Consider the following 25,035-nt stretch of genomic DNA (forward strand, 5'->3'; position numbering starts at 1 on the left):
CAGTCAGACACCGGTCATCAGATCACACACACACACACACAGTCAGACACCGGTCATCAGATCACACACACAGTCAGACACCGGTCATCAGATCACACACAGTCAGACACCGGTCATCAGATCACACACAGTCAGACACCGGTCATCAGATCACACACAGTCAGACACCGGTCATCAGATCACACACACACACACAGTCAGGCACCGGTCATCAGATCACACACACACACAGTCAGACACCGGTCATCAGAACACACACACACACACACACACACACACACACACACAGTCAGACACACACAGTCAGACACCGGTCATCAGATCACACACACACAGCCAGACACCGGTCATCAGATCACACACACACAGCCAGACACCGGTCATCAGATCACACACACACACAGTCAGACACCGGTCATCAGATCACACACACACACACAGTCAGGCACCGGTCATCAGATCACACACACACACACAGTCAGGCACCGGTCATCAGATCACACACACACACACACACACAGTCAGGCACCGGTCATCAGATCACACACACACACACAGTCAGGCATTCCGGTCATCAGAACACACACAGTCAGACACCGGTCATCAGATCACACACACAGTCAGGCACCGGTCATCAGATCACACACACACACACACACACAGTCAGGCACCGGTCATCAGATCACACACACACACACAGTCAGGCACCGGTCATCAGAACACACACAGTCAGACACCGGTCATCAGATCACACACAACAAACAATGAGCATGTGAACTGAATTATGGTTGGAAGAAATGCATAGAGCAGAAGGGATGCAGATTTAATGGAGAAAGAGCAGCTGTTAATGAAGATAAAGATGTATCCTACAGTAGGAAATGGGAGTTCCAATAAGACACTGTAGATGTGCAATAGAAATGGAGGTTTGGTTTCGTAACAGATCAGTCCGTTAGGGACTTTGTGGGAATGTGACAGAACTGGTGCAACAGTGACGACTAGTGACACCGAAAGCTCTTAGCAGGCAAGTCTGGCAAAGACACACACACACACACACACACACACACACACACACACACACACACACACACACACACACACACACACACACACACACACACACACACACACACACACACGAATTGAGCAATGAATTAGGACCTCATTACCCTCCTCCCTCAATCCCCAGGTATCTCACACTTTATCCATCTGTTTTTCAGATCCTTTCCCCTCTTCCATCCCACCATCCCTTTCCTCCCTGGCCTCTTAACTGTAACCCAGTAGTCTAAACTAGTCACCTATTCTAAGGTGCCAGTCATGTAGTGACCTCCCCTGCTCTGCTCGGTAACTGTGAGGGGACTGTGGTAGTAACAGGGAGCGAGAATAATGGAGCAAGAGAGGGAACACATTCAACAGGGAGCGAGAATAATGGAGCAAGAGAGGGAACACATTCAACAGGGAGCGAGAATAATGGAGCAAGAGAGGGAACACATTCAACAGGGAGCGAGAATAATGGAGCAAGAGAGGGAACACATTCAACAGGGAGCGAGAATAATGGAGCAAGAGAGGGAACACATTCAACAGGGAGCGAGAATAATGGAGCAAGAGAGAGAACACATTCAACAGGGAGCGAGAATAATGGAGCAAGAGAGGGAACACATTCAACAGGGAGCGAGAATAATGGAGCAAGAGAGGGAACACATTCAACAGGGAGCGAGAATAATGGAGCAAGAGAGGGAACACATTCAACAGGGAGCGAGAATAATGGAGCAAGAGAGAGAACACATTCAACAGGGAGCGAGAATAATGGAGCAAGAGAGGGAACACATTCAACAGGGAGCGAGAATAATGGAGCAAGAGAGAGAACACATTCAACAGGGAGCGAGAATAATGGAGCAAGAGAGGGAACACATTCAACAGGGAGCGAGAATAATGGAGCAAGAGAGAGAACACATTCAACAGGGAGCGAGAATAATGGAGCAAGAGAGGGAACACATTCAACAGGGAGCGAGAATAATGGAGCAAGAGAGGGAACACATTCAACAGGAAGCGAGAATAATGGAGCAAGAGAGGGAACACATTCAACAGGGAGCGAGAATAATGGAGCAAGAGAGGGAACACATTCAACAGGGAGCGAGAATAATGGAGCAAGAGAGAGAACACATTCAACAGGGAGCGAGAATAATGGAGCAAGAGAGGGAACACATTCAACAGGGAGCAAGAATAATGGAGCAAGAGAGGGAACACATTCAACAGGGAGCGAGAATAATGGAGCAAGAGAGGGAACACATTCAACAGGGAGCGAGAATAATGGAGCAAGAGAGGGAACACAAAAGAGAGACAGAGGGGTGCCTGGGGAACCACACTCAGAGAAGGAAAAAGACTAGGGATGAGGGGGCAACCCACCCATCTGTTTATTCATATGTTCCTCCTCTTCAGAGATAAGTACAGCTGAGTGGCAGAGAGCAGTCTCACAGGGAGTCTAGGTTACATCCCAAATGGCACCCTAATCCCTAAGGGCCCTGGTCAAAAGTAGTGCACTGAATAGGGAATAGGGTGACAGGGACTGTGTTACTGTACTGTTCTGGACATCCAGCAGAGAAGGGAGTGACTGAAGTGGGCAGATCAAATGGCCCTGTATCACTGCTTTTATAGCTGTGTGTTTGTGTGCTGGGTGTGAACGGGACATTCATCCCTGCTGGTGGGAAAGAGTGGAGGCCAGAGTGCGGTTTGTGCTTGCCAAGGATAATATCAATAAAACCCACTGTTATTACCCCATTCACACTGCTTTATAGTGGACAGGGTTGGAGAGGGTTGTTGACTGGGAGAGTGTTAGGAGAGCTGGTGATCTGCCAGGCTGTGTCACGGTGTGTGTGTGGTGTACACTACATCGTTGCCTAGGCTGACTGTTGGTAGCTTACCGGTTGTTTGTGGAGTAGTATGCTCCGTGTGTCTGGTGTGGTGCGTGTGTGTCTGCACACATGGTCTCTCCGTCTGTGTCAGTGCAGGTCTGTTCTCCAGTTTACCTGTCCTTGTTGTGGCTGTGCGATGATGATCTGTCCAGGCTGGATGGTGGTAGCCTGTTGTCCAGTGGCCTGCTGGCCCTGCACCTGGCCTGGCTGCTGAGCCAGGGTGAAGTAGTACTGAACCGGCTCTGCTGGGGCCACCGACTGACGCACCTCCTCCTGTACACATACAAAAGAGAGGGGGCAAGAAAGAGAGAGAGAGAAAAAAAGAGAGACATGGTGAGAGACAGAGCGAGAGAGATGGTGAGAGAAAGAGAGAGGGGATAACAGAAAAGCCTATCAGTCCATTACATCTCCATGAATTATTTTGCCAGTGTAATACAATAGGTAAGAGACCCAGATTAATAACTGATAGGGCCTGGATGGATGAGTAATGTGATTCTAAATAGAGGGTACATCCCAAATGGCACCATATTCCCTATTCAGTGCACTGCTTTTGACCAGAGCCCTATGGGAACCCTATGGGCCCTGGTCAAAAGTAGTGCACTACATAGGGAATAGGGTACCGATTGGGACACAGTCAGAGGATCCATTAGCACTGGAGGACCTTGATGATCCCCAGTCGACAACACTCAGGCTCAAGGCCTTATGGGTCTTCGTCAAGACAATGGGTTTTCACAACCCAACAACACTTTTCAGAACACAAGAACACTTCAGCAGACAGAAAGGGATCGTTTCCATTCATGAAAACAAGACCTTGGCACACTATTGAGAATGTTTTAATCATAAACTGTGAATGGAAAGCTCATTCAATGACACATTGGACATTTTGTCAGCCATTAACAAGCATGAAGGCTCTTTGTGTCTAGTCTGATATGGTCTAACAACTGCCAGCTAGAGCAATGCCACAGCACTACAAGCACCATGTTTCTTTGTGCTCAGAAAAGTCAACTCAAGGCCTCATCATTGTCAGAAGTACAAGGTAACAGTTCCCTAAAAGGTGTGGGTTGGTTGATCTTCCAGGGTACTGTAGGAGGTGGCAGTTTCCCCGTCACCAGAAGCGTAAACACCCCTCTCCCAGCTCGATGATGTCACAGCTGAGAGTGTAGGATGTTTACACCCCTGGCCACAGACTTGGTGAATCGGTCTATTTAGGTGGCCACAACTTAAAAAGCTTAGGAGCCACTGTTCAGCCTAACACACCATCAATCTGAGTCAGGACTGTAATGTGGTAGAGGGGGCAGCCGTTAACACAGTGGTGATTATGTTGATAGTGATTCAAATGGGGGATTGGTGGTGGTTCTGATGGAGATTAGAGGCTATGGTGGTATATTGGTGGTGGTTCTGATGGAGATTAGAGGCTATGGTGGTGGTTCTGATGGAGATTAGAGGCTATGGTGGTGTATTGGTGGTGGTTCTGATGGAGATTAGAGGCTATGGTGATGTATTGGTGGTGGTTCTGATGGAGATTAGAGGCTATGGTGGTGTTTCTGATGGAGATTAGAGGCTATGGTGGTGTATTGGTGGTGGTTCTGATGGAGATTAGAGGCTATGGTGGTGGTTCTGATGGAGATTAGAGGCTATGGTGGTGGTTCTGATGGAGATTAGAGGCTATGGTGGTGGTTCTGATGGAGATTAGAGGCTATGGTGGTGTATTGGTGGTGGTTCTGATGGAGATTAGAGGCTATGGTGGTGTATTGGTGGTGGTTCTGATGGAGATTAGAGGCTATGGTGGTGTATTGGTGGTGGTTCTGATGGAGATTAGAGGCTATGGTGGTGTTTCTGATGGAGATTAGAGGCTATGGTGATGTATTGGTGGTGGTTCTGATGGAGATTAGAGGCTATGGTGGTGTATTGGTGGTGGTTCTGATGGAGATTAGAGGCTATGGTGGTGTATTGGTGGTGGTTCTGATGGAGATTAGAGGCTATGGTGGTGTATTGGTGGTGGTTCTGATGGAGATTAGAGGCTATGGTGGTGTTTCTGATGGAGATTAGAGGCTATGGTGATGTATTGGTGGTGGTTCTGATGGAGATTAGAGGCTATGGTGGTGTATTGGTGGTGGTTCTGATGGAGATTAGAGGCTATGGTGGTGTATTGGTGGTGGTTCTGATGGAGATTAGAGGCTATGGTGGTGTATTGGTGGTGGTTCTGATGGAGATTAGAGGCTATGGTGGTGTATTGGTGGTGGTTCTGATGGAGATTAGAGGCTATTGTGGTGTATTGGTGGTGGTTCTGATGGAGATTAGAGGCTATGGTGGTGTATTGGTGGAGATTAGAGGCTATGGTGGTGGTTCTGATGGAGATTAGAGTCTATGGTGGTGTATTGGTGGTGGCTCTGATGGAGATTAGAGGCTATGGTGGTGTATTGGTGGTGGTTCTGATGGAGATTAGAGGCTATGGTGGTGGTTCTGATGGAGATTAGAGGCTATTGTGGTGTATTGGTGGTGGTTCTGATGGAGATTAGAGGCTATGGTGGTGTATTGGTGGAGATTAGAGGCTATGGTGGTGGTTCTGATGGAGATTAGAGGCTATGGTGGTGGTTCTGATGGAGATTAGAGTCTATGGTGGTGTATTGGTGGTGGCTCTGATGGAGATTAGAGGCTATGGTGGTGTATTGGTGGTGGTTCTGATGGAGATTAGAGGCTATGGTGGTGTATTGGTGGTGGTTCTGATGGAGATTAGAGGCTATTGTGGTGTATTGGTGGTGGTTCTGATGGAGATTAGAGGCTATGGTGGTGTATTGGTGGAGATTAGAGGCTATGGTGGTGGTTCTGATGGAGATTAGAGGCTATGGTGGTGTTTCTGATGGAGATTAGAGACTATGGTGATGTATTGGTGGTGGTTCTGATGGAGATTAGAGGCTATGGTGGTGTATTGGTGGAGATTAGAGGCTATGGTGGTGGTTCTGATGGAGATTAGAGGCTATGGTGGCACTGTTGGAAGTAATGGGCAGCCAGACGCTGCAAACATCCGACTGAAAGCCCTTGCTGTCCAAACCCCAGCTTCCAGTCAAGGATGTTTACAGCGTCTCTAGGCTGCCAGGAGTGGTACTCCACCCTTACGGGGTCCTGAAAGTAAATGTAGATAGACCCACACACACACACACACACACACACACACTACCTGTCGTTTGGGGGGCTTGAGCTCGTCCCGGGGCACAATGTCGATAAGGAAGTCAAACTGGTCAAACTTCGTTATCGCCATGGCAATGTCATTCCTCTGTAACACAGGAAATAAGAGTTGAGGCTGAATATTAGGCTCCTCATCAGTATGTGAAAAAACTAGGCTAAATATAAAACTGACTTTGTACTTCTGCTGCTGCTCCAAATATAGCCTTTTTGAAAGCGTTCGAAGAAAAGACTAGGTCAAACTCCAACAGCTTTGTAAACAATAGTAAAAAGGAGTTTGCTCTCAGTGGAACTGTAAAAAGCGTTGCCTACTTCAATCAACACATACCATGTAAAAACAGCAGAATTAGCCATAGAGCCATAGGCCCACTGTGAGCAGCACCAGATTAAGGACACCGGGAGTTGTGTGATGTATTCTTAGCATCACTGTCCTCCCGAGGCCCACTCCTCTAGTGTGTGTGTCATTTTCCACAGGATATTGGCATCTAAGTCCCCCCCATTGGGGCCCCCTACATATGTGTATTTATAGCGCTGTGAGATTAATATATCAGGTAACACCGGGTCACATCCACAGTTGTTATATTGATGAGCGTCGCCATGGAGACCCTGATCGGCGTGCCGTTGGCACAACGGAACCCTAGCACCGGCGAGAGCCGGAGTGTGTGTGTGTGTGTGTGTGTGTGTGTGTGTAAGAGAGATAGAATGAGTGTGATTGCAAGCAGAGCTGTCTTATTAATAAAACACATGTAACACCACCTGTGGTGTAAAAATGCAATTAACGTGAGGAACTTGAAACCAAATTGGCATTCTATTTCGAGGTTATTAAAGGGTAGGAAGCATTTGTTTTTACTCACCAAAGTAAAAACACAGTGTGGTCAAAGACTTAGTAACTTAGTTGTAGTCATGATATGGTTACCTATAACTACAAACATACTTATGTTGAGTTTTTTAAACATATTTAATAACTTATGTCCAGGGATATCTTCTAAACTACCCACAATGCACTATTTCTCAACGTTTTATGGAGAAACTACTCTGCGTTAGTTAGCTTGAGTTGGCTAACGTTAGCCACTAGCCATGCAGACAGAGTGTTGTCAGTGGTGAGATATAATCCACCAAACACAAGGCGGTGTTAAGTAAACAACCAATCAGATTTCCAACACGTGGGGGCCGCGTGATCTCCACAAAGTAGGGTACCAGAGTTTTTCAATCTTGGCTTAGTACTAGCGAGCTACCGTAGACGACTGACTGCCTGGAGTTTTCCTACGATCGCAGTCTTATTGTAGACTCTCCTCCTCATCTCCTGTGACCAATGCCGCCTCTGGATGATTGCCTCTGGAATCTTTCTTTAGATTTACCTCACTATATCGCTATTGGATTAGCAGACTCCCCCTCGGTTGGCGAAATGGCCTCTCCCTCTGAAGCACCTCTCTCCTTAGCCAACTCAGCTAGGTGATTATCATGAAACCAATGTTAAACATGTCTGCAGCAAATGGGGTTACAAAACCATGATGCATCTGCAACAATCAACAATTTTATTTATTTATTTGACCAGGCAAGTCAGTTAAGAACAAATTCTTATTTTCAATGACGGCCTGGGAACAGTGGGTTAACTGCCTGTTCAAGGGCAGAACGACAGATTTTGTACCTTGTCAGCTCGGGGATTTGAACTTGCAACCTTTCGGTTACTAGTCCAATGCTCTAACCACTAGGCTACCCAACAATCATGTTGTGTTACTTTAAATAGATTTCCACCCCAAATTCCCATTACCGAAATGCGTCTGAATTAAATTCTCTGGTAATTTTATACAATTTTACTTTAGAAAAACCTAATTTATTTGAATAAAACAAAATATCTTGCTGTAATTTGTTATTTTGATAATGTTATACTACTTTAAATTGACATTAAATTAAAATATTTATTACATAAAACCAGTGTGCGTGGTCTCATTACCGTAACACTCCAATCAGTTTTGAAATAAAGTTTAAGTTAAGTTATTCTCTTATATGCCATGCATATCGACATTTTAATAACCCAATATTACTTGTAAAGACCTTGGATAAACAGTTGCGGTAATTAACATTTTTGCGCAGGTAATTGTGGAGGGAAAATAAATCAATATATATATATATATATATATATATATATATATATATAGTGCGTTTTTGTGAAAAAATGCATAAAATCTGATCCTAATCTCAGTGAACCAAAAGGTAATTTCGTGAAAAATAACACTTGAGAATTTTGGGGTCGAATACCAGTTCCGTGAGAATGACCCAACCGTCAATCGTTAAGTCTCCGCTTTCTCTACTTCACATCTGCTGGCTTTTTTTGCGTGTGTTCAGTTGGTCCCTGCCTGTGCTAGACTAGTTGTTCTCTGGCTTACTACTTAGCTTTGTTGACGGTGGTGGTTGGCTAGATTACTTAGTTATTTTAGCCTGCTAGCTAGCCAGCTAACTTTAGCTAGCTGGCCAAGATAACTACATAAACCGGTAACATTATTTGATAACTGGTTAGATGGTTTAATTTAATACAGCTGTAAGATAGGTATTGATAGGAACTGGATGACTAATGCATTGCTAACGTAACGCTAGTCGACTAGCAACCTTGCAAATTGGAGTTGCTTACCAAGATGACATTGAACATTTCTGAGTGGCCTAGATACAGTTTTGACCTAAATTGGCTTCGAAATCTATGGCAAGACTTAAAAATGGCTGTCTAGCAAATATTGTACAATGCAGGTGTGCAAAGCTCTTAGAGACATACCCCCCAAAAAACACAGCTGTAATAGCTGTGACTCTAACATGTATTGACTATTATCTAATCAAGATATTAGTAGTTATTGTAATTTAAAAAAAAAAAAATTAAATGTTAGAATTTTTCTTTGACTTTGACAGAGTATGTTGTGTAGAAGGTTGACAAGACATTTCAATTAAATGTATTTGAATACCACTTTGTAACACAACAAAATGTGGAAAGAGTAAAGGGGTGTGAATACTTTCTGAAGGCTCTATGTGCATGGATGAAGAAGAGAGAGAACTGGGGCACTCTGCTTTAATGTTTCATTGTATGGCTGACTGGCTAGTCTGCCCTCCCTGACACACAGGTGCGACTAGCCCGGGCTTTCAAAACCACTCTGATCAACCCACTCTTTTCTCTCCCTCTCTTTTCTCTCCCTCTCTTTTCTCTCCCTCTCCCACTTTTCTCTCTCTCCCTTCCTCTTGCTTCTCTCACTCGCTCTCCCGTTCTCTTCTCTCACACTCTCTCCCCACAATCGCTTTCACTTTGTCTCTCTCTAGGTCTTCCCCATTCCCTAGCCTCACTCCAGGATCCATGTAATTCTCCTGGCTCTGGGATAAGAGAGCAAAATGGCGTTGCGAGTAAAAGTGGGTCATGGGAGCCAAGGTTTGCTTTCAGAGGGGACAGACAGAAAAGGATTTTAACAGAGCCGGTCCTCAGGGGATGGCGGTGTGGGGCCTCTACACACACACACAGGGACCAGCACAACTGCATGTGTTGTCTTTAAATGTAAAATTGGGTCAGCAGACTGCATGTGCATCTGCGTGCGCGCACAGGCGCGTGACCTCTTTACAGACTAGAGAAGATGCTTGCGTGACCTCTTTACACACTAGAGAAGATGCTTGCGTGACCTCTTTACACACTAGAGAAGATGCTTGCGTGACCTCTTTACACACTAGAGAAGATGCTTGCGTGACCTCTTTACACACTAGGGAGGGTGTAACTGACCTGTAAGGTGCGTCTCTTGTTGTCTTCAGTGTGAATCCAGGCCCTCAGCGTGAGCTCTGTGATGAAGATCTGAGCTGCCTTGGCAAACAGCACTGGAGCCTCCGCACTGATCATCTATGGAGACACAGTGATGACATGTTATAACTAGCGGGAAACAGGGAACACACACACAGAACAGACAAACTTGCACAACTAAATAGGGTTGTATAGATAGGCCGCCCGTAGCCTTTGCTACTAAAGGGAAGAGACCTAACCTAAACTTTTGAAAAGATTTCCACTGAGTGACATTTAGAAGTTGGGCATGTCGGGGAGTTCGCCCGGAAGGCAAGCAGCAGGCTACAGAGCTGCTGGGTCATGGCTAGCATAACAAACACACACACTCTGCGTCATGGCTAGCAGAAGGGTCCCTCTAGATGTGCAGCATGTCAGTGATCTGCTGATCTCCACAGCTTGGGTTATATGAAGCAACTTTCATGCAATTTTAGTTGCAAATTGCATCATCTCAAGCAACTTTGCTGTTACATGAAGGAACTCAAACGCAAATAAAATTGCATGCAACAGCCAATCATGTCACCTGCTGCCTTACATTGTGGTTTCACAAATAATTTGTTTATCCAACCGTTTGGTTATTGTAACAACACGGATATAGAACAGCCTGTACAATTTAGCTAGTTAGCCAAAATGACATCGCAAACACCAACACAGCTAGCTAGCTATGAGCTAACCAAGCTAGCAACAAACTACAATATATTTATTTTTATATTTTATATATTTTTTTGCATTACAAACAGAATCTCAAAAACACTAAAAATGTATAAAAGATCTGGCAAGTCTTGGGCGATGGTCTTCCACAGATTCAGATAAGGTGTTGTTCATGTAACCAATGTGAAATGGCTAGCTAGTTAGCAGGGTGCGTGCTAATAGCGTTTCAGTGATGTCACTCGCTCCGAGACCTTGAAGTAGTTGTTCCCCTTGCTTTGCAAAGGCCGCTGCTTTTGTGGAGCGATGGGTAATGATGCTTCGAGGGTGGCTGTTGTTGATGTGTGCAGAGGGTCCCTGGTTCGAGCCCAGGTAGGGGCGAGGAGAGGGACGGAAGCTATACTGTTACATTCAGACAAGCAGTTCAGGAAGGCTGGGCAGTAGCTTAAGAGGAGGGAGCTTCGATGGCACAGAGAGGGAGCAGTGTCAGTCAGTTACTTAGACAAGCCCAGAGATCTTCACCAGGCACCTGGTCTGTTGTCTCCTCCTCTGTAGGTAGGCTGGATAGTCCACTACTGAAGTGTAGCACCCATCTGGGTGATGCTTGGCAGCTATAAGCGCCAGAAAGACCGCTACACCTCGGCAGTAGTCAGGAAACAGTCCCCTGCGAGGCGGGCCCTCTCAACCCCTCACACTGCTGTATCAAATGGTAGGCCCATTTCAGTTGAAACTGGTAAGGGGGAAGTTTGGATTCACTTACATTTATTGACTGCTAAACCATGTACAATCATTTGTATACTTCTCCTGCTGTGCTAGTCTCTCTTCTGTCTACCCTGATTGCAGTTTGTGCAGCGCAGCACTGACAGTTGTGTTGACATGACAATTGGATCGGAATTCCGAACCTTAGAATGGATCCTGTGACAAAAGTGTCTGTTTTGATTGGCTGTTGCTTGCAACTAGTTGCACAAAGTTGAAAAGTTTCAACTGGGTGCAACCAAGTTGCAGATGAGTTGCAGAGGGGTGTTTCACGAAGCAGTCAACAAGCAACTCAGTTACAATCAACAAAAATTGCGTGCAAGTTGTAACTGCAGCCTTCAGTTCAGCTTCTTCCTCCACCCAGTTAAGCTGTTACTGCCTGTCTATTAAGCTGCTACTGCCTGTCTATTAAGCTGCTACTGCCTGTCTATTAAGCTGCTACTGCCTGTCTATTAAGCTGCTACTGCTTGTCTATTAAGCTGCTACTGCTTGTCTATTAAGCTGCTACTGCTTGTCTATTAAGCTGCTACTGCTTGTCTATTAAGCTGCTACTGCTTGTCTATTAAGCTGCTACTGCTTGTCTATTAAGCTGCTACTGCCTGTCTATTAAGCTGCTACTGCCTGTCTATTAAGCTGCTACTGCCTGTCTATTAAGCTGCTACTGCCTGTCTATTAAGCTGCTACTGCCTGTCTATTAAGCTGCTACTGCCTGTCTATTAAGCTGCTACTGCCTGTCTATTAAGCTGCTACTGCCTGTCTATTAAGCTGCTACTGCTTGTCTATTAAGCTGCTACTGCTTGTCTATTAAGCTGCTACTGCTTGTCTATTAAAACCTGTTAAGGATAGGGCTGACTACTGCTTGTCTATTAAGCTGCTACTGCTTGTCTATTAAGCTGCTACTGCTTGTCTATTAAGCTGCTACTGCTTGTCTATTAAAACCTGTTAAGGATAGGGCTGACTACTGCTTGTCTATTAAGCTGCTACTGCTTGTCTATTAAGCTGCTACTGCTTGTCTATTAAAACCTGTTAAGGATAGGGCTGACTACTGGTTGTCTATTAAGCTGCTACTGCCTGTCTATTAAGCTGCTACTGGTTGTCTATTAAGCTGCTACTGCCTGTCTATTAAGCTGCTACTGCTTGTCTATTAAAACCTGTTAAGGATAGGGCTGACTACTGCCCCCTTTGGAGGAATTGCGTGCCCATAGTAAACAGAAAAGAAATCTGTCCAAAATTGCTAGTATATGCATATAATAATTATTATTGAATAGAAAACACTCTAAAGCTTCTAAAACCGTTCAAATTATGTCTGTATGTAAAGCAGAACTCTCAGGGCAGCCATTCTCCCAAACGCTCTCTTGTCATCAGAAAAGTTGGCCCAACTTTGACGTCATCGCCCCCACCCTCCCAAGCAGCTACAGACCTGGGAACAGTTTCTATGTCTTCAGCGCGATGTCTGCTTTCAATGGGGCTTGTGAGAATCGCGCGCCCACAAGACTTTTGGCGGGCTGAAACCTTCGGGTCACGCGAAAAAACAAGTACTTTCATGCGCGCTGACGCTCCAGAGCTCTCTTTCTTCCAGGATTGACCAAACGATGTCGGTGTTTCTGTTCGTGCTAAGGATTGTTTTCCACGTTTATAACATGCTAAAGCTTGATTCTGCACTTAGTTTGACCAGTTTAGTCGACATATAATATGTAATTTTGAAGTTTTGGTGCGCATCCACTAGAATTTTGGCTGCATTTCGACCGGAATTTGTCGCGTTTGATAACCTAAAGACACAGACTTCAAAACCAAACAATGTTTTTGGTAAGTATAACTCCTTCCAGGTCTTCTGATGGAAGAACATCAAAGGTAAGGGAATATTTATGTGGTAAATTTGGGTTTCTGTGGACTCCAAGATAGAGGAGACGTAATGCTAATTTCTGAGCGCCGTCTCATATTATAGCCTAGTGAACGAATTCTGTAACGTTAAAAATAAATGTAACACAGCGGTTGTATTAAGAAGAAGTGTATCTTTCTATCTATGTGTAGAACATGTATATTTAGTTAAAGTTTATGATGTGTATTGCTTGTTATCTGACGTTATCTGACGGAGCTATCATCATTTCTCCGGACATTTGAGTAGCAATTTTGAACGTGGCGTCATTGTAAACAGAGATTTATGGATATAAATTGCATATTATTGAAAAAAACATAAATGTACTGTGTAACATGTTATATTACTGTCATCTCATGAAGATTTTCAAAAGGTTAGTGAATTATTTTAATTTTAATCCTGCGTTTGTTAATTGTATATTTTGTTCAACTTGGCTATTCAAATTAGCTGTGTCTTTGGTGGTGGTTTGACATAAATATGTGCTATGTTTTCGCCGTAAAACATTTTAGAAATCTGACTTGCTGGGTAGATGAACAAGGTGTTTATCTTTCATTTGAGCTATTGGACTTGTTAATGTGTGGAGGTTAAATATTTCTAAGAATATTTTTGCGTTCCATTGCGCCACGTTCCAGCTGAACGTGGGAGGGTTCGTTCCCAAATGGGAACCATAACCCCCTTCTGGTTAAGCTGCTACTGCTTGTCTATTAAAGCTGCTACTGCTTGTTTATTAAAGCTGCTACTGCTTGTTTATTAAGCTGCTACTGCTTGTCTATTAGCCACTACGGGATGGGTGTGTGTATTGTTGTAAATTGTTAGATATTACTGCACTGTTGGAGCTAGAAACAAGCATTTCGCTACACCCGCAATAACATCTGCTAAACACGTGTATGTGACAAATACAATTTGATGAAGTACGATTGCAAATAACATGTCTCCTCAAAGCATTTTCTACAGAATGAGCGAGTGGGTCCTGTGAATCCTCTTCATTTCAGCCAGCTGTGGACACCTCAGCTACACATTGCCATGTTTTGTAATCTGAATAGGGTGTTGATGAAGACATCAGAGTGATCACAGAGAGTGTTGACCTGTGATGTGAAAGTCCCGCCTCCTACCTTCACATCTTCATCCAGCTTCATGATTTTCTTGATTCGGGCGAGAGGCAACTCCTGCACGCGGAAATCCTTCTGAAACAGAGCCAAGGGGTGTTAGGGGCAGGTCATGTGGAAACCACTTGTGAGGTATGTATGTGTACCACAATGAAGGGTGTGTGTCTGCAACATCCATGCTTGTGTGTGTGTGTGCGTGACGGAGGGAGGGCGTGACGTACCACCGTGAGGTTCCTGATCTCTTCCATGACGCGTGGCCAGAACGACTGTAGGCTCTGCTGGGCATCGCTGCCCCCGGCGCCAAACGAATCTGCAGACATGCTCACTGCAGGGGGAGGGAGGGAGAGAGGAGGAGGAGGGAGAGACCGATAGACAGGAAGAGAGTGTGAAAGGGCAAAATATCAGATTCAGAAAAAACAACATATACACTATGATTTACTGTATGAATGAACAATGATTTACTGTATGAATGAACAATAATCTTGAGCAAAGAGTCGATCAATGAAAGGCGGATGAGTGAATCAAATCTACCAAGAACAGCACACCAGAGTTGACCGACAATGGCAGCCAAAGGCCCCACTGGCCAGAGCTCTAGCAACTCCATAGGAAAACCTTCAATTAGAATACATTGAATTTTAAATATAGGCCGGGCCGTTTCTATTTCTGTTGCCGCCCATCAATCCTTGACTTGCCTAACGACAGATCGCTGCATGGCACAACCACATTAGTAGCCTACAGCTACATCAAACTGCATCAAACAGAAGACTCTAGACTGTCATGTCACTGTGGGGTATTAGTGACCCCAAGTCTGAGGACAGGCCTGAGTGCCCCATTATTTAGACAGCAGGGATCTTGATCCTGCCATTTAGCTACTTAGCAAACTACATGCATAGCTGGAGCCCTGACTGAACATAACGTATCTGGCACATCTTAGATAGTTAACATATTATAAGCAGTGGGGTAGCACGCACCCCCCAGAGCTTTGGGACGCCCGCACATTTGCTTTTGACAAAAATCATACCGCAGGTAATTGAAAATACCCCGGTATACCGGCACAAGCCTAGCTCAGAGTACTCCACTCCCTGTAGTAATAACTCACCCCCGCACTCAATCACCAAAACACACACACCTCCATATCCACATAACTCTGCAACGTGAGGCCTGAGCCTGGCTCCCAGAAAGGGAACGCGCCAGGTTACTATGGCATGCCAGGAATTCTGCTGTGAACATTAGCCTGCCTGTCTGAGCCGGTCTACAGTGCAACCTCACCTCTCCCTCTCTTCTTTCCTGGGAATAATGGACAGGCAACAAGAGAAAAGGGAAACACTATAATAGCTGGGTGTGGTGTGTGTCCAGTCAGGGGTGTACACAGCGGAGCATCATTAACCCAACGCTGAGAAAAGGTGCCAGAGGCTGGAACAGTGGGAGGTAAGAGACAGAGAAGGAGGGAGGGAGGGTCGTTGCAGTCCGACGGCTATGCAAACCAGCTATGTGGGTCAAACATGATGATGAGAATATGAGAGAGAGAATGCAAGAGAAAGAAGAAATAATGTGAGAGAGAGCGAGAAGCATAAAAACATGACCACACAAAGACTCTAGTCCTGCCTCTCAGCCATTGGCCACAGCTTAGTCCTGCCTCTCAACCATTGGCCACAGCTGAGCTCACGTCCTCCATTAGTTCAAAACACAGACAGTATGACAATAAATCAGTTCTGAACCATGAGCATTCCTTCCTGTTATTTTCAAATAGAGAGTAAATCAATCAGAATGAAATCAGGGGGGTGGAGGGGTCGATTAATCAATCAGACCAGATATAATGGCAGGCCAGGATAGTTATTGTCCTCTAAAAGTGTTTGTGATGAGTTGGAGTGCCCAGTGTCCAGTTTCATTTCAAGGTTGATTGAAGTCCTGTTGCAAATCACTGACCCGCTTCCCCTTAGCCGACAAAACAATCCCCAGCATTCATGAGGGCACAGATGAAGATAACAATGATGGGATTTGTAGTCTTATGGTGGAGTCAGGCTAAGCCTACAATGAAGAACCAAATGCCCTTGTTTTTAGTTTACCATACCTGATCTGGTCTGAGTGGGAGAATGACAAAACAAACCATAAAGAACAGTATAATGATACGCCTTCCAGGAACACTGTTTCATTTGTCTACTTTGTACAGCTCCAAGGCAGCCCAGAGTTTTAACAGTGGCGCCAGGAGTTGATGCAGTAGGAGAGGACATCCGTGTATGCATGTACTGTATGTACACTACCGTTCAAAAGTTTGGGGTTACTTAGAAATGTCCTTGTTTCTGAAAGAAAAACACATTTTTTGTCCATTAAAATAACGTCAAATTGTTCAGAAATACAGTGTAGACATTGTTAATGTTGTAAAGCCAGTTTGCACTGTTCTGTGAAGGGAGTAGTACACAACGTTGTACGAGATCTTCAGTTTCTTGGCAAATTCTCACATGGAATAGCCTGACAAGTTTCAGAAGAAAGTCCTTTGTTTCTGGCCATTTTGAGCCTGGAATCGAACCCACAAATGCTGATGTCCAGATACTCAACTAGTCTAAAGAAGGCCAGTTTTATTGCTTCTTTAAATCAGAACAAAATATTTCAGCTTTGCTAACACAATTGCAAAAGGGTTTTCTAATGATCAATTAGCCTTTTAAAATGAAAAACTTGGATTAGCTAACACAACGTGCCATTGGAACACAGGAGTGATGGTTGCTGATAATGGACCTCTGTACGCCTCTGTAGATATTCAATGTAAAAAAAAAATATATATATATATATTTTTTTTATCTGCCGTTTCCAGCTACAACATTAACAATGTCTACACTGCATTTCTGATCAATTTGATGTTATTTTAAATGGGCAAAAAAATGTGCTTTTCTTTCAAAAACAAGGACATTTCTAAGTGACCCCAAACTTTTGTTTTTACGTATGCGTGTATGTGGGGGCAGCAGGTAGCCTAGTGGTTAGAGTGTTGGGCAAGAAACCAAAAGGTTGCTAGATCGAATTCCCGAGCTGACAAGGTAAAAATCTGTTGTTCTGCCAACTGAACAAGGCAGTTAACCCACTGTTCCCCGGTAGGTCATCATTGTAAATAAGAATTTGTTCTTAGCCGACTTGCCTAGTTAAATAAAGGTTACATTTAAATAAATAAAAAATGTGTATTCTCTCCAAATGGTAGCCAGATAAGAAATGATAATTAGACGATTCACTTAACACCATGACAGAGGACTATCTGGCTAATTACCACGGCAACAGTGGGATTTCTGTGGTGGCCCAGGGAGGAAATGGAGAGCGGGAACGGGAATTAAAAGAGCAAACACTTCAATTAATGAGTGATAAATTAATGAATTAATAAATAAATAAACAAGTAGGACCGAACCGCCACAGCTGTCTCCACTTACACACGCACACACACACACACCAAACCTCAGCTGACTGAATTAAATAGCTCCGGAGCGGGGCTTTGCTCTCTCGGGGAGAGCATGTGATACAATTATTAATCTCACTGTGTGACCCTACGACCTTCAATATACACACGACGCCCGCCACAGACCAGTTCTCACGTCAATAGACACTCTATGCATATAAGCACTGTAGGCAATAAACCAGTCTCCTTCTGCAGTCTTAGCCTAGCAGAAACCTGATCCTATATCTACGAGTGAGCCTCTCCAAATGGGGGCTGATGTCCTTGAAGAGGCAGTGACCAACACATGTTTATTTGGAGCGTCAGGCTGTGGTGTTCAGTGTGATGTAGAGGTAAAGAACAAAATAGTGCTATGTGGACATAGAGTCCAAGTAGAGAGACACACCCGTGCAGCCAAGTGTAACCAGTCACCGTTCACAATGAGTCATTTTAATAGATTTTTTATACGATAGGTGCTCACGCAAACTAAAAAAAGGTATGTAAACTGTGTTCTCTCTCCGCTACACCGCTGGTGGTGTTGACTGGTTACAGTTGGCTGCACTGGTGTGTCTCTCTACTTGGACTATATGTCCACATAGCACTGTGACATGATGTAATGTGCTGTACTGTAATGTGCTGGTCTTTGATATGTGTTCTTCTTCACTGCCATTACTCTGTTTTTTTACTGTGCTAAGCTGCACTGGCGGTGCTATGCTGCACTGTGCTGGCGGTGCTATGCTGCACTGTGCTGCACTGGCGGTGCTATGCTGCACTGTGCTGCACTGGCGGTGCTATGCTGCACTGTGCTGGCGGTGCTATGCTGCACTGGCGGTGCTATGCTGCACTGTGCTGGCGGTGCTATGCTGCACTGTGCTGGCGGTGCTATGCTGCACTGTGCTGGCGGTGCTATGCTGCACTGTGCTGGCGGTGCTATGCTGCACTGTGCTGGCGGTGCTATGCTGCACTGTGCTGGCGGTGCTATGCTGCACTGTGCTGGCGGTGCTATGCTGCATTGTGCTGCACTGTGCTAAGCTGCACTGGCGGTGCTATGCTGCACTGTGCTGACGGTGCTATGCTGCACTGTGCTGACGGTGCTATGCTGCACTGTGCTGGCGGTGCTATGCTGCACTGTGCTGGCGGTGCTATGCTGCACTGTGCTGGCGGTGTTATGCTGCACTGTGCTGACGGTGCTATGCTGCATTGTGCTGCATTGTGCTGCACTGTGCTAAGCTGCACTGGCGGTGCTATGCTGCACTGTGCTGGCGGTGCTATGCTGCACTGTGCTGGCGGTGCTATGCTGCACTGTGCTGGCGGTGCTATGCTGCACTGTGCTGGCGGTGCTATGCTGCACTGTGCTGGCGGTGCTATGCTGCACTGTGCTGGCGGTGCTATGCTGCACTGTGCTGGCGGTGCTATGCTGCACTGTGCTGGCGGTGCTATGCTGCACTGTGCTGGCGGTGCTATGCTGCACTGGCGGTGCTATGCTGCACTGTGCTGGCGGTGCTATGCTGCACTGTGCTGGCGGTGCTATGCTGCACTGTGCTGGCGGTGCTATGCTGCACTGTGCTGGCGGTGTTATGCTGCACTGTGGTGCTTTCCTCTCCTCTGCAGTTCTGTTGCCCGTCAGTGGTCAGAGAAGAGGAGATGACGGTGTACAGTTTCTCCTGACCTGCACAGTGTGCTTCGTCGGCAACACTGACCATCCGCTGCCACTTCTCCTCCTGCATCCGTGTCTCCCCTTTCTCTCCCCTCTGAGAAAGTAAAATGGTGTTCAGCAGCCGGATCTGCTGAATCAGCAGCATTGTTGTCCTGCCAAGCCCTGCCCCTCTGCTCTCCCCTGGCAGGTCGGCCACGGACACACTCACAGCAGTGTCATCAGCTTCAGGTCCAAACTGACAATGACACTCCATACCTGGGCCCTTCTGGGACTGAACTCGCCCTAGAATGTCAGAAACAACTGGATAGGGGCAAGGAAAATGGTGGAAACTCTTCATCTAGTCCTCTCAGATCTCGACTAGAGACGATATTACCATTTTGCCTGTACTGGTCCTGTTCTTGTAGATTCTGCAAGGGGAGAGTCCGAGGTGCAAGAAAGGAGTGACTTTTCAGATTGGAGTGATGCACTGCAGGTAGCTGTTTATGCATAGGGAGGTGTTCGCTGCTCAGGTAAATGCATCGCTTGACGGAAAGAAAATGAATGAGTAACACTAATGATGAACACTGAGTTCATCGCTTCCATAATGGCCTGGCTGGTGGATTTTAATGAGACAATTATGGTCATCCACAATTCCATGACAACACTAGATGGTCCTATTTCAAACCTCAAGCTTTAGAGTGCATTAACAACGTAATGCAACCACAGGGGAACTTCACAAAGGGAATAGATTTATTGACTAATGGACAATAAGTGTAGCCTAGCCTATAACCTAGCCTATAGCCAAAACTTGGCCTGAGTGAGGACAACATCCAAAAAGGTGTTTTCTAATGTATTCCAATAACATCAGTAGGATATCGATAATAGGCTTCCATGGTATGCAGTAGTCGGTATTGTTTCAAGTAAGGCTAGCATGGAGCAGGTTAAAGGATAACAATTTTGCAGTCATGGTACCATGACTCCTCCTGACTGGTTCAAAATGTTGACAGAAGTAGTTCTGGCTAACTCATTAATCCAGACTTGTGAAACTCCCCCAGGAGAGCCTGGACTGAATAACTCTGAAATGTTGAAGAAAAACAAGAATGCATTCAATGGTCAACTACATGCTCATGTGAGGGTTTATTTGGCTCTGGGCATTGTGATGTTTTAACACTAACATGATTTGACATAATGTTACTCCTGGATTATTTAGTCAACCTCTAACTGGAATGACCTTTCGGGAACAGAGGAATGTAGCCTACCCCTTTGCCTTTGGCCAACAACTAAAACATCTATTCCAAAAACAAAACATGTAGTTCACTGTTTAACAGCCTGGAACTTCTCCAGGAAATACATTCTTTGGTTACCAAATGATTACATATTCACAGATCTGTAATAGGTTGACAGGTGCTCAAAAGAGACATCTCGTGTCATTCCCACTTGCCACCTCCATTCTCCCCTCCTTGATTGTTGTGAAAATACTGAAGTGATGAGGGCAGATACAGAGTAATAGAGGTCACTAATCAGATCCTCCATCAGAGAAAGAGAGGAAAGAGAGAAAGAAAGGGAGAAAGAGAGGAAAGGGAGAAAGAGAGGAGAGAGAAAGAAACGGAGAAAGAGAGGAGAGAGAAAGAAAGGGAGAAAGAGAGGAAAGGGAGAAAGAAAGGAGAGAGAAAGAAACGGAGAAAGAGAGGAGAGAGAAAGAAAGGGAGAAAGAGAGGAAAGGGAGAAAGAGAGGCGAGAAAAGAGAGGGAGAAAGAAAGGAGAGAGAAAGAGAGGAGAGAGAAAGAAAGGAGAGAGAAAGAAAGGAGAGAGAGAGAAAGTGAGGAGAGAGAAAGAAAGGGAGAAAGAGAGAAAGAGAGGAGAGAGAAAGAAAGGAGAGAGAAAGAAAGGAGAGAGAAAGAAAGGAGAGAGAAAGAAAGGAGAGAGAGAGAAAGAGAGGAGAGAGAAAGAAAGGAGAAAGAGAGGAGAGAGAAAGAAAGGGAGAAAGAGAGGAGAGAGAAAGAAAGGGAGAAAGAGAGGAGAGAGAAAGAAAGTGAGAAAGAGAGGAGAGAGAAAGAAAGAAAGAGAGGGAGAAAGAGAGGGAGAAAGAAAGGAGAGAGAAAGAGAGGAGAGAGAAAGGGAGAAAGAGAGGAGAGAGAAAGAAAGAGAGGAGAAAGAGAGGGAGAAAGAAAGGAGAGAGAAAGAAAGGAAAGAGAAAGAGAGAAAGAGAGGAGAGAGAAAGAAAGGGAGAAAGAGAGGAGAGAGAAAGAAAGAAAGAGAGGGAGAAAGAGAGGGAGAAAGAAAGGAGAGAGAAAGAGAGGAGAGAGAAAGGGAGAAAGAGAGGAGAGAGAAAGAAAGGGAGAAAGAGAGGAGAGAAAAAGACAGAAGGAGAGAGAAGAGAAAAAGACAGAAGGAGAGAGAATTTCCTCAAAGGACTGCAACAGGATAGGATGGGAATGTTAACTTTTTGTGTTGACGGAATAAAACGATATCCTTATAATGATCATTAAGTTGAGCTACTGCAAAATGTCAGGTGCAAGAGCACACAAACTGCAGTTATTCAACCAAAGGCTATGGCTAGGCTATATAAGCTAGCTAGGCTATCAATAAATGATGTATGATAAGCCTACAGTGCAAACAGTAAGGGTACACATTGCACAAGCTGCATGCAACGTCAATAGCGGAGGTCACATTCTAGAAGGATGCCTTGGTCAACTCAAGGAAAGTCACTAAATTACAAGCCCTCTAGAAAAACACTGTCCCATTTTTGGGAATGTTATGGGGGGCAAATAAAACACAATTTCATGCTTCTTCTCCTCACGTTATGGATTGACATGGGAAGCTGAGTCAAGCTGCTTCATCCAGTGACATCAGCGGGGGAAAGACTGGGAAGAACAAGTGTGAACATGAACATTTTGAAATAAAGCATTGAAAAAAAATGTACTGACGGAAAAGAAACTGAAAAGAAAGAAATAAAACAGAAGAATCAATCATTGTTGAATCCTATTATGGGCAAAGCAGCAGCGGCATATCAAACCAAATGTACCTATATTCATTCAGGTCAGAGGTAAAAACCCAACCACACACACACACACACACACAAATAAGAGAACAGAAATTGGCAGTGTTGCAGCGTGCCGGGTAAATTATCTACTCAAGAACAAAATAGGAGCCCGGTTCTCGTTCTCAGCCAGTCAGTGAATTACAGACTAACCAAGAACACGTAGCTAGATCTGTATGAGCACGTTGTGATCAGTTTGCGGTGGATGCTGTGCTTGAAGAGAGCCGCGGCCTGTAATAATGTCTGACAGCCAGCCCTGACCTGTGTCAAAGTCGTCCATCCCACTGGCCCTGTGCTGTGCTCTGTCCCTGCAAACTTTGCCCTTGGTTCTGCTTCAAACCAACTCCAGGAAGAACTCGCTCCGCTCTGATCTCCCAAGGTCATTCAACAGAGGAGAGAGAGAAACCAGAGAGGGAGGGGGGAGAGAGAGAGCGGGAGGGGGAAAGAGAGAGGGAGGGGGAGAGAGAGAGCAGGAGGGGGAAAGAGAGAGGGAGGGGGAGCGAGAGAGCGGGAGGAGGAAAAAGAGAGGAGGGGGAGCGAGCGAGCGGGAGGGGGAAAGAGAGGGAGGGGGGTGAGAGAGCGGGAGGGGGAAAGAGAGAGGGAGGAGCGAGAGAGCGGGAGGGGGAAAGAGAGAGGGGGGGTGAGAGCGAGCAATAGAGAGAGAGCGAGACGGGGAAAGAGAGAACAGGTTTTTCAACTTTCACTGCAGCACTTGCATGGACGACCCCATTTTCATCACTTCTTTCCTTTGAGCGCAAAGAAAGACATCTCTGTCCGCAAGTCCCTTATTCCTCATCCCTCACTGTCCTTTCATCCCTCTCTCCGCTGACAGAAAGACTGCGGGAGTCAGTCTCACATTCTTGTGACCTTCATCGAACAACTAGGCCGAGGCAGCTCTGGCACCCACTGCTGCTACCTGCATATTAGCCTCAATAACATAACACCACCAGCAACCTTTACCTGGCAGTTTGGCTCATGTGTTGACAACACAAAATATTACATACACACTCAAAACTGGGCTGCCTGCAAGGGCAAAGGAATAAGGCACACAAGACCTGTGTGTAGTCACTTTAGCTGGAGAGCGTGCTTGCTGCAAGTATGTGTGTATGGTCGAGTGTGTCTGTGTGTATGTTTGGATTTTCATTTACTTTCCCAACCATTTTGCTTACGATGCAGTCCCGCTCACCTGCAAATGATATTCAAATCTCATGCAAACAGTGACGGGAGCTGGGATTTGGCAGCCAGGGCTTCAGCTCTGGAGTTATTGTCCTCCGTCTCCCCAACGGGACTTCATTTTGTCAGAGAGACAGGCACCAATAGAAACGTTCAATTAGGGAGGACAGAGCTAAAGATGTTAAAGATTCCATCTAAAGAGAGCTCACAATCCCACATCAAAAACCCCACAACTACGAGGTCTTGGATTGTCCCCCAAACATCCAGCAGTCAGCCCAGCAACCATCTTGCCCTCTCCATTGCATCACTGTCAGGCGAGTGTTAGCTACTGGCCAGAGCTGGCCCTGGTCAGCAACCGCATTCACAGCACCGCAACCATCCTGGATGACTTTGAAGTCTGTCTCCCTGTGAGTACAGTGCTGGGCCGGTCTACCACAGCGCTACAGAGTCAATAACCAACACAGCCCAGAGAGAGAGAGACTAACAGCTGCTAACGTTCTGCTGGAAAGTCCAAAGTCAAAGCACAGCAGTAGCAGGGTTTGTTCCACAGAACAAACAGCCTTATCCAATAGAACTTGTCTCAATATTAGTAGCCTACATTGTAGTGTTCATAGGAAAACATTAACATGACTCAAATCAACTGTGAAAAAAAAGATATACACATTCTCACCACTTTCAGTTCTGCAAAATGCTAACTAAAGATGTCAACAACACCGATCCTGTACTGGAGTGACAGTTGAAGGACATGAGGGTGGCCGGGCAGACTGCTGTCCGGTGCAGAAATAAACAACCAAAACACACACACACACACACACACACACACACAGATTTCTCTCAAGGAGAAAAGTAGAGGACAACAGAAGAGGAGGAGAGAGGAGAGAGGAGGTCAGAGAGAGCATCCCATCTCTGCAGAGAGAGAGAGAGAGATAGATAAAGACGAGAAGTGACAAAGTACACATGGGTAGTGGAGGAGTCCTGCTGTGGTCTAAAACACTGTGGTTACTAGTGTGTTTGAGTTGTCACACTTACCCTGTGCCCTTCATGCTGTGTAGTAGGCTGTGGAAGAGCAGGAGAGAGAAAGGCTGTACTCTACTCTGCATTGTAGAAGAGAGAGGGGTGGCTGGTTGACACACAAAATCTCTGTAGCCCTCAACTTCCTCGGGCCCCGGAACCAGGAACAGACAAAAGGCAGTCTGCCCGTCCGCTGCCTTTACAAAGCATATAGCTTGCACGACAGAGAGAAGAGCATTCACCACCACCCCTTTACCCCTCCCCCTCAAGTGAGTCTCCACCGCTCCCCCCACCACCCTCCTTCTCCTAAACACACACCCCTCTTTCCCGTTTCTCCTCTGACCAAGTCCCCTCATTTGCCCCACAGTCTCCCTCTTTTTCTATCACTCGTTTCCTCTCTCTCTCGCTCTCCAGGACAGCGACCCTTTCGTTTGTCATTCAGTTGACCCCTGCCTCAGCACACAGGAGGACAAAAAAGAAAAAAAA

The 25,035-nt window shown here is 45.6% G+C and overlaps 1 protein-coding gene across 23 annotated transcripts in view; it reads right to left on the bottom strand.

The window, feature by feature from the left end:
* The window catches only part of LOC118399606 (nuclear transcription factor Y subunit gamma-like), a 49,414-nt gene that overhangs the window by 6,210 nt on the left and 18,169 nt on the right, over nt 1–25,035 (bottom strand). For 3 of the 23 annotated variants that reach the window (XM_052472583.1, XM_052472579.1, XM_052472581.1), the window contains exons 2-6: nt 14,499–14,602; nt 14,284–14,355; nt 9,841–9,954; nt 6,088–6,183; nt 3,024–3,182 (exon numbers count right to left, since the gene is read on the bottom strand). In XM_052472583.1, the coding sequence (XP_052328543.1) occupies nt 3,024–3,182; nt 6,088–6,183; nt 9,841–9,954; nt 14,284–14,355; nt 14,499–14,597 (540 nt within the window). In that variant the 5' untranslated portion in view covers nt 14,598–14,602. Of the gene's footprint in view, nt 1–3,023; nt 3,183–6,087; nt 6,184–9,840; nt 9,955–14,283; nt 14,356–14,498; nt 14,603–19,358; nt 19,687–22,626; nt 22,661–24,567; nt 24,768–25,035 lie in introns of those variants that run through there. The other 20 variants (XM_052472580.1, XM_052472586.1, XM_052472584.1 and 17 more) reach the window with 16 other exon arrangements.

The sequence above is a fragment of the Oncorhynchus keta genome, chromosome 20, assembly GCF_023373465.1.
Source record: "Oncorhynchus keta strain PuntledgeMale-10-30-2019 chromosome 20, Oket_V2, whole genome shotgun sequence".
In the NCBI taxonomy this organism is placed as follows: domain Eukaryota; kingdom Metazoa; phylum Chordata; class Actinopteri; order Salmoniformes; family Salmonidae; genus Oncorhynchus; species Oncorhynchus keta.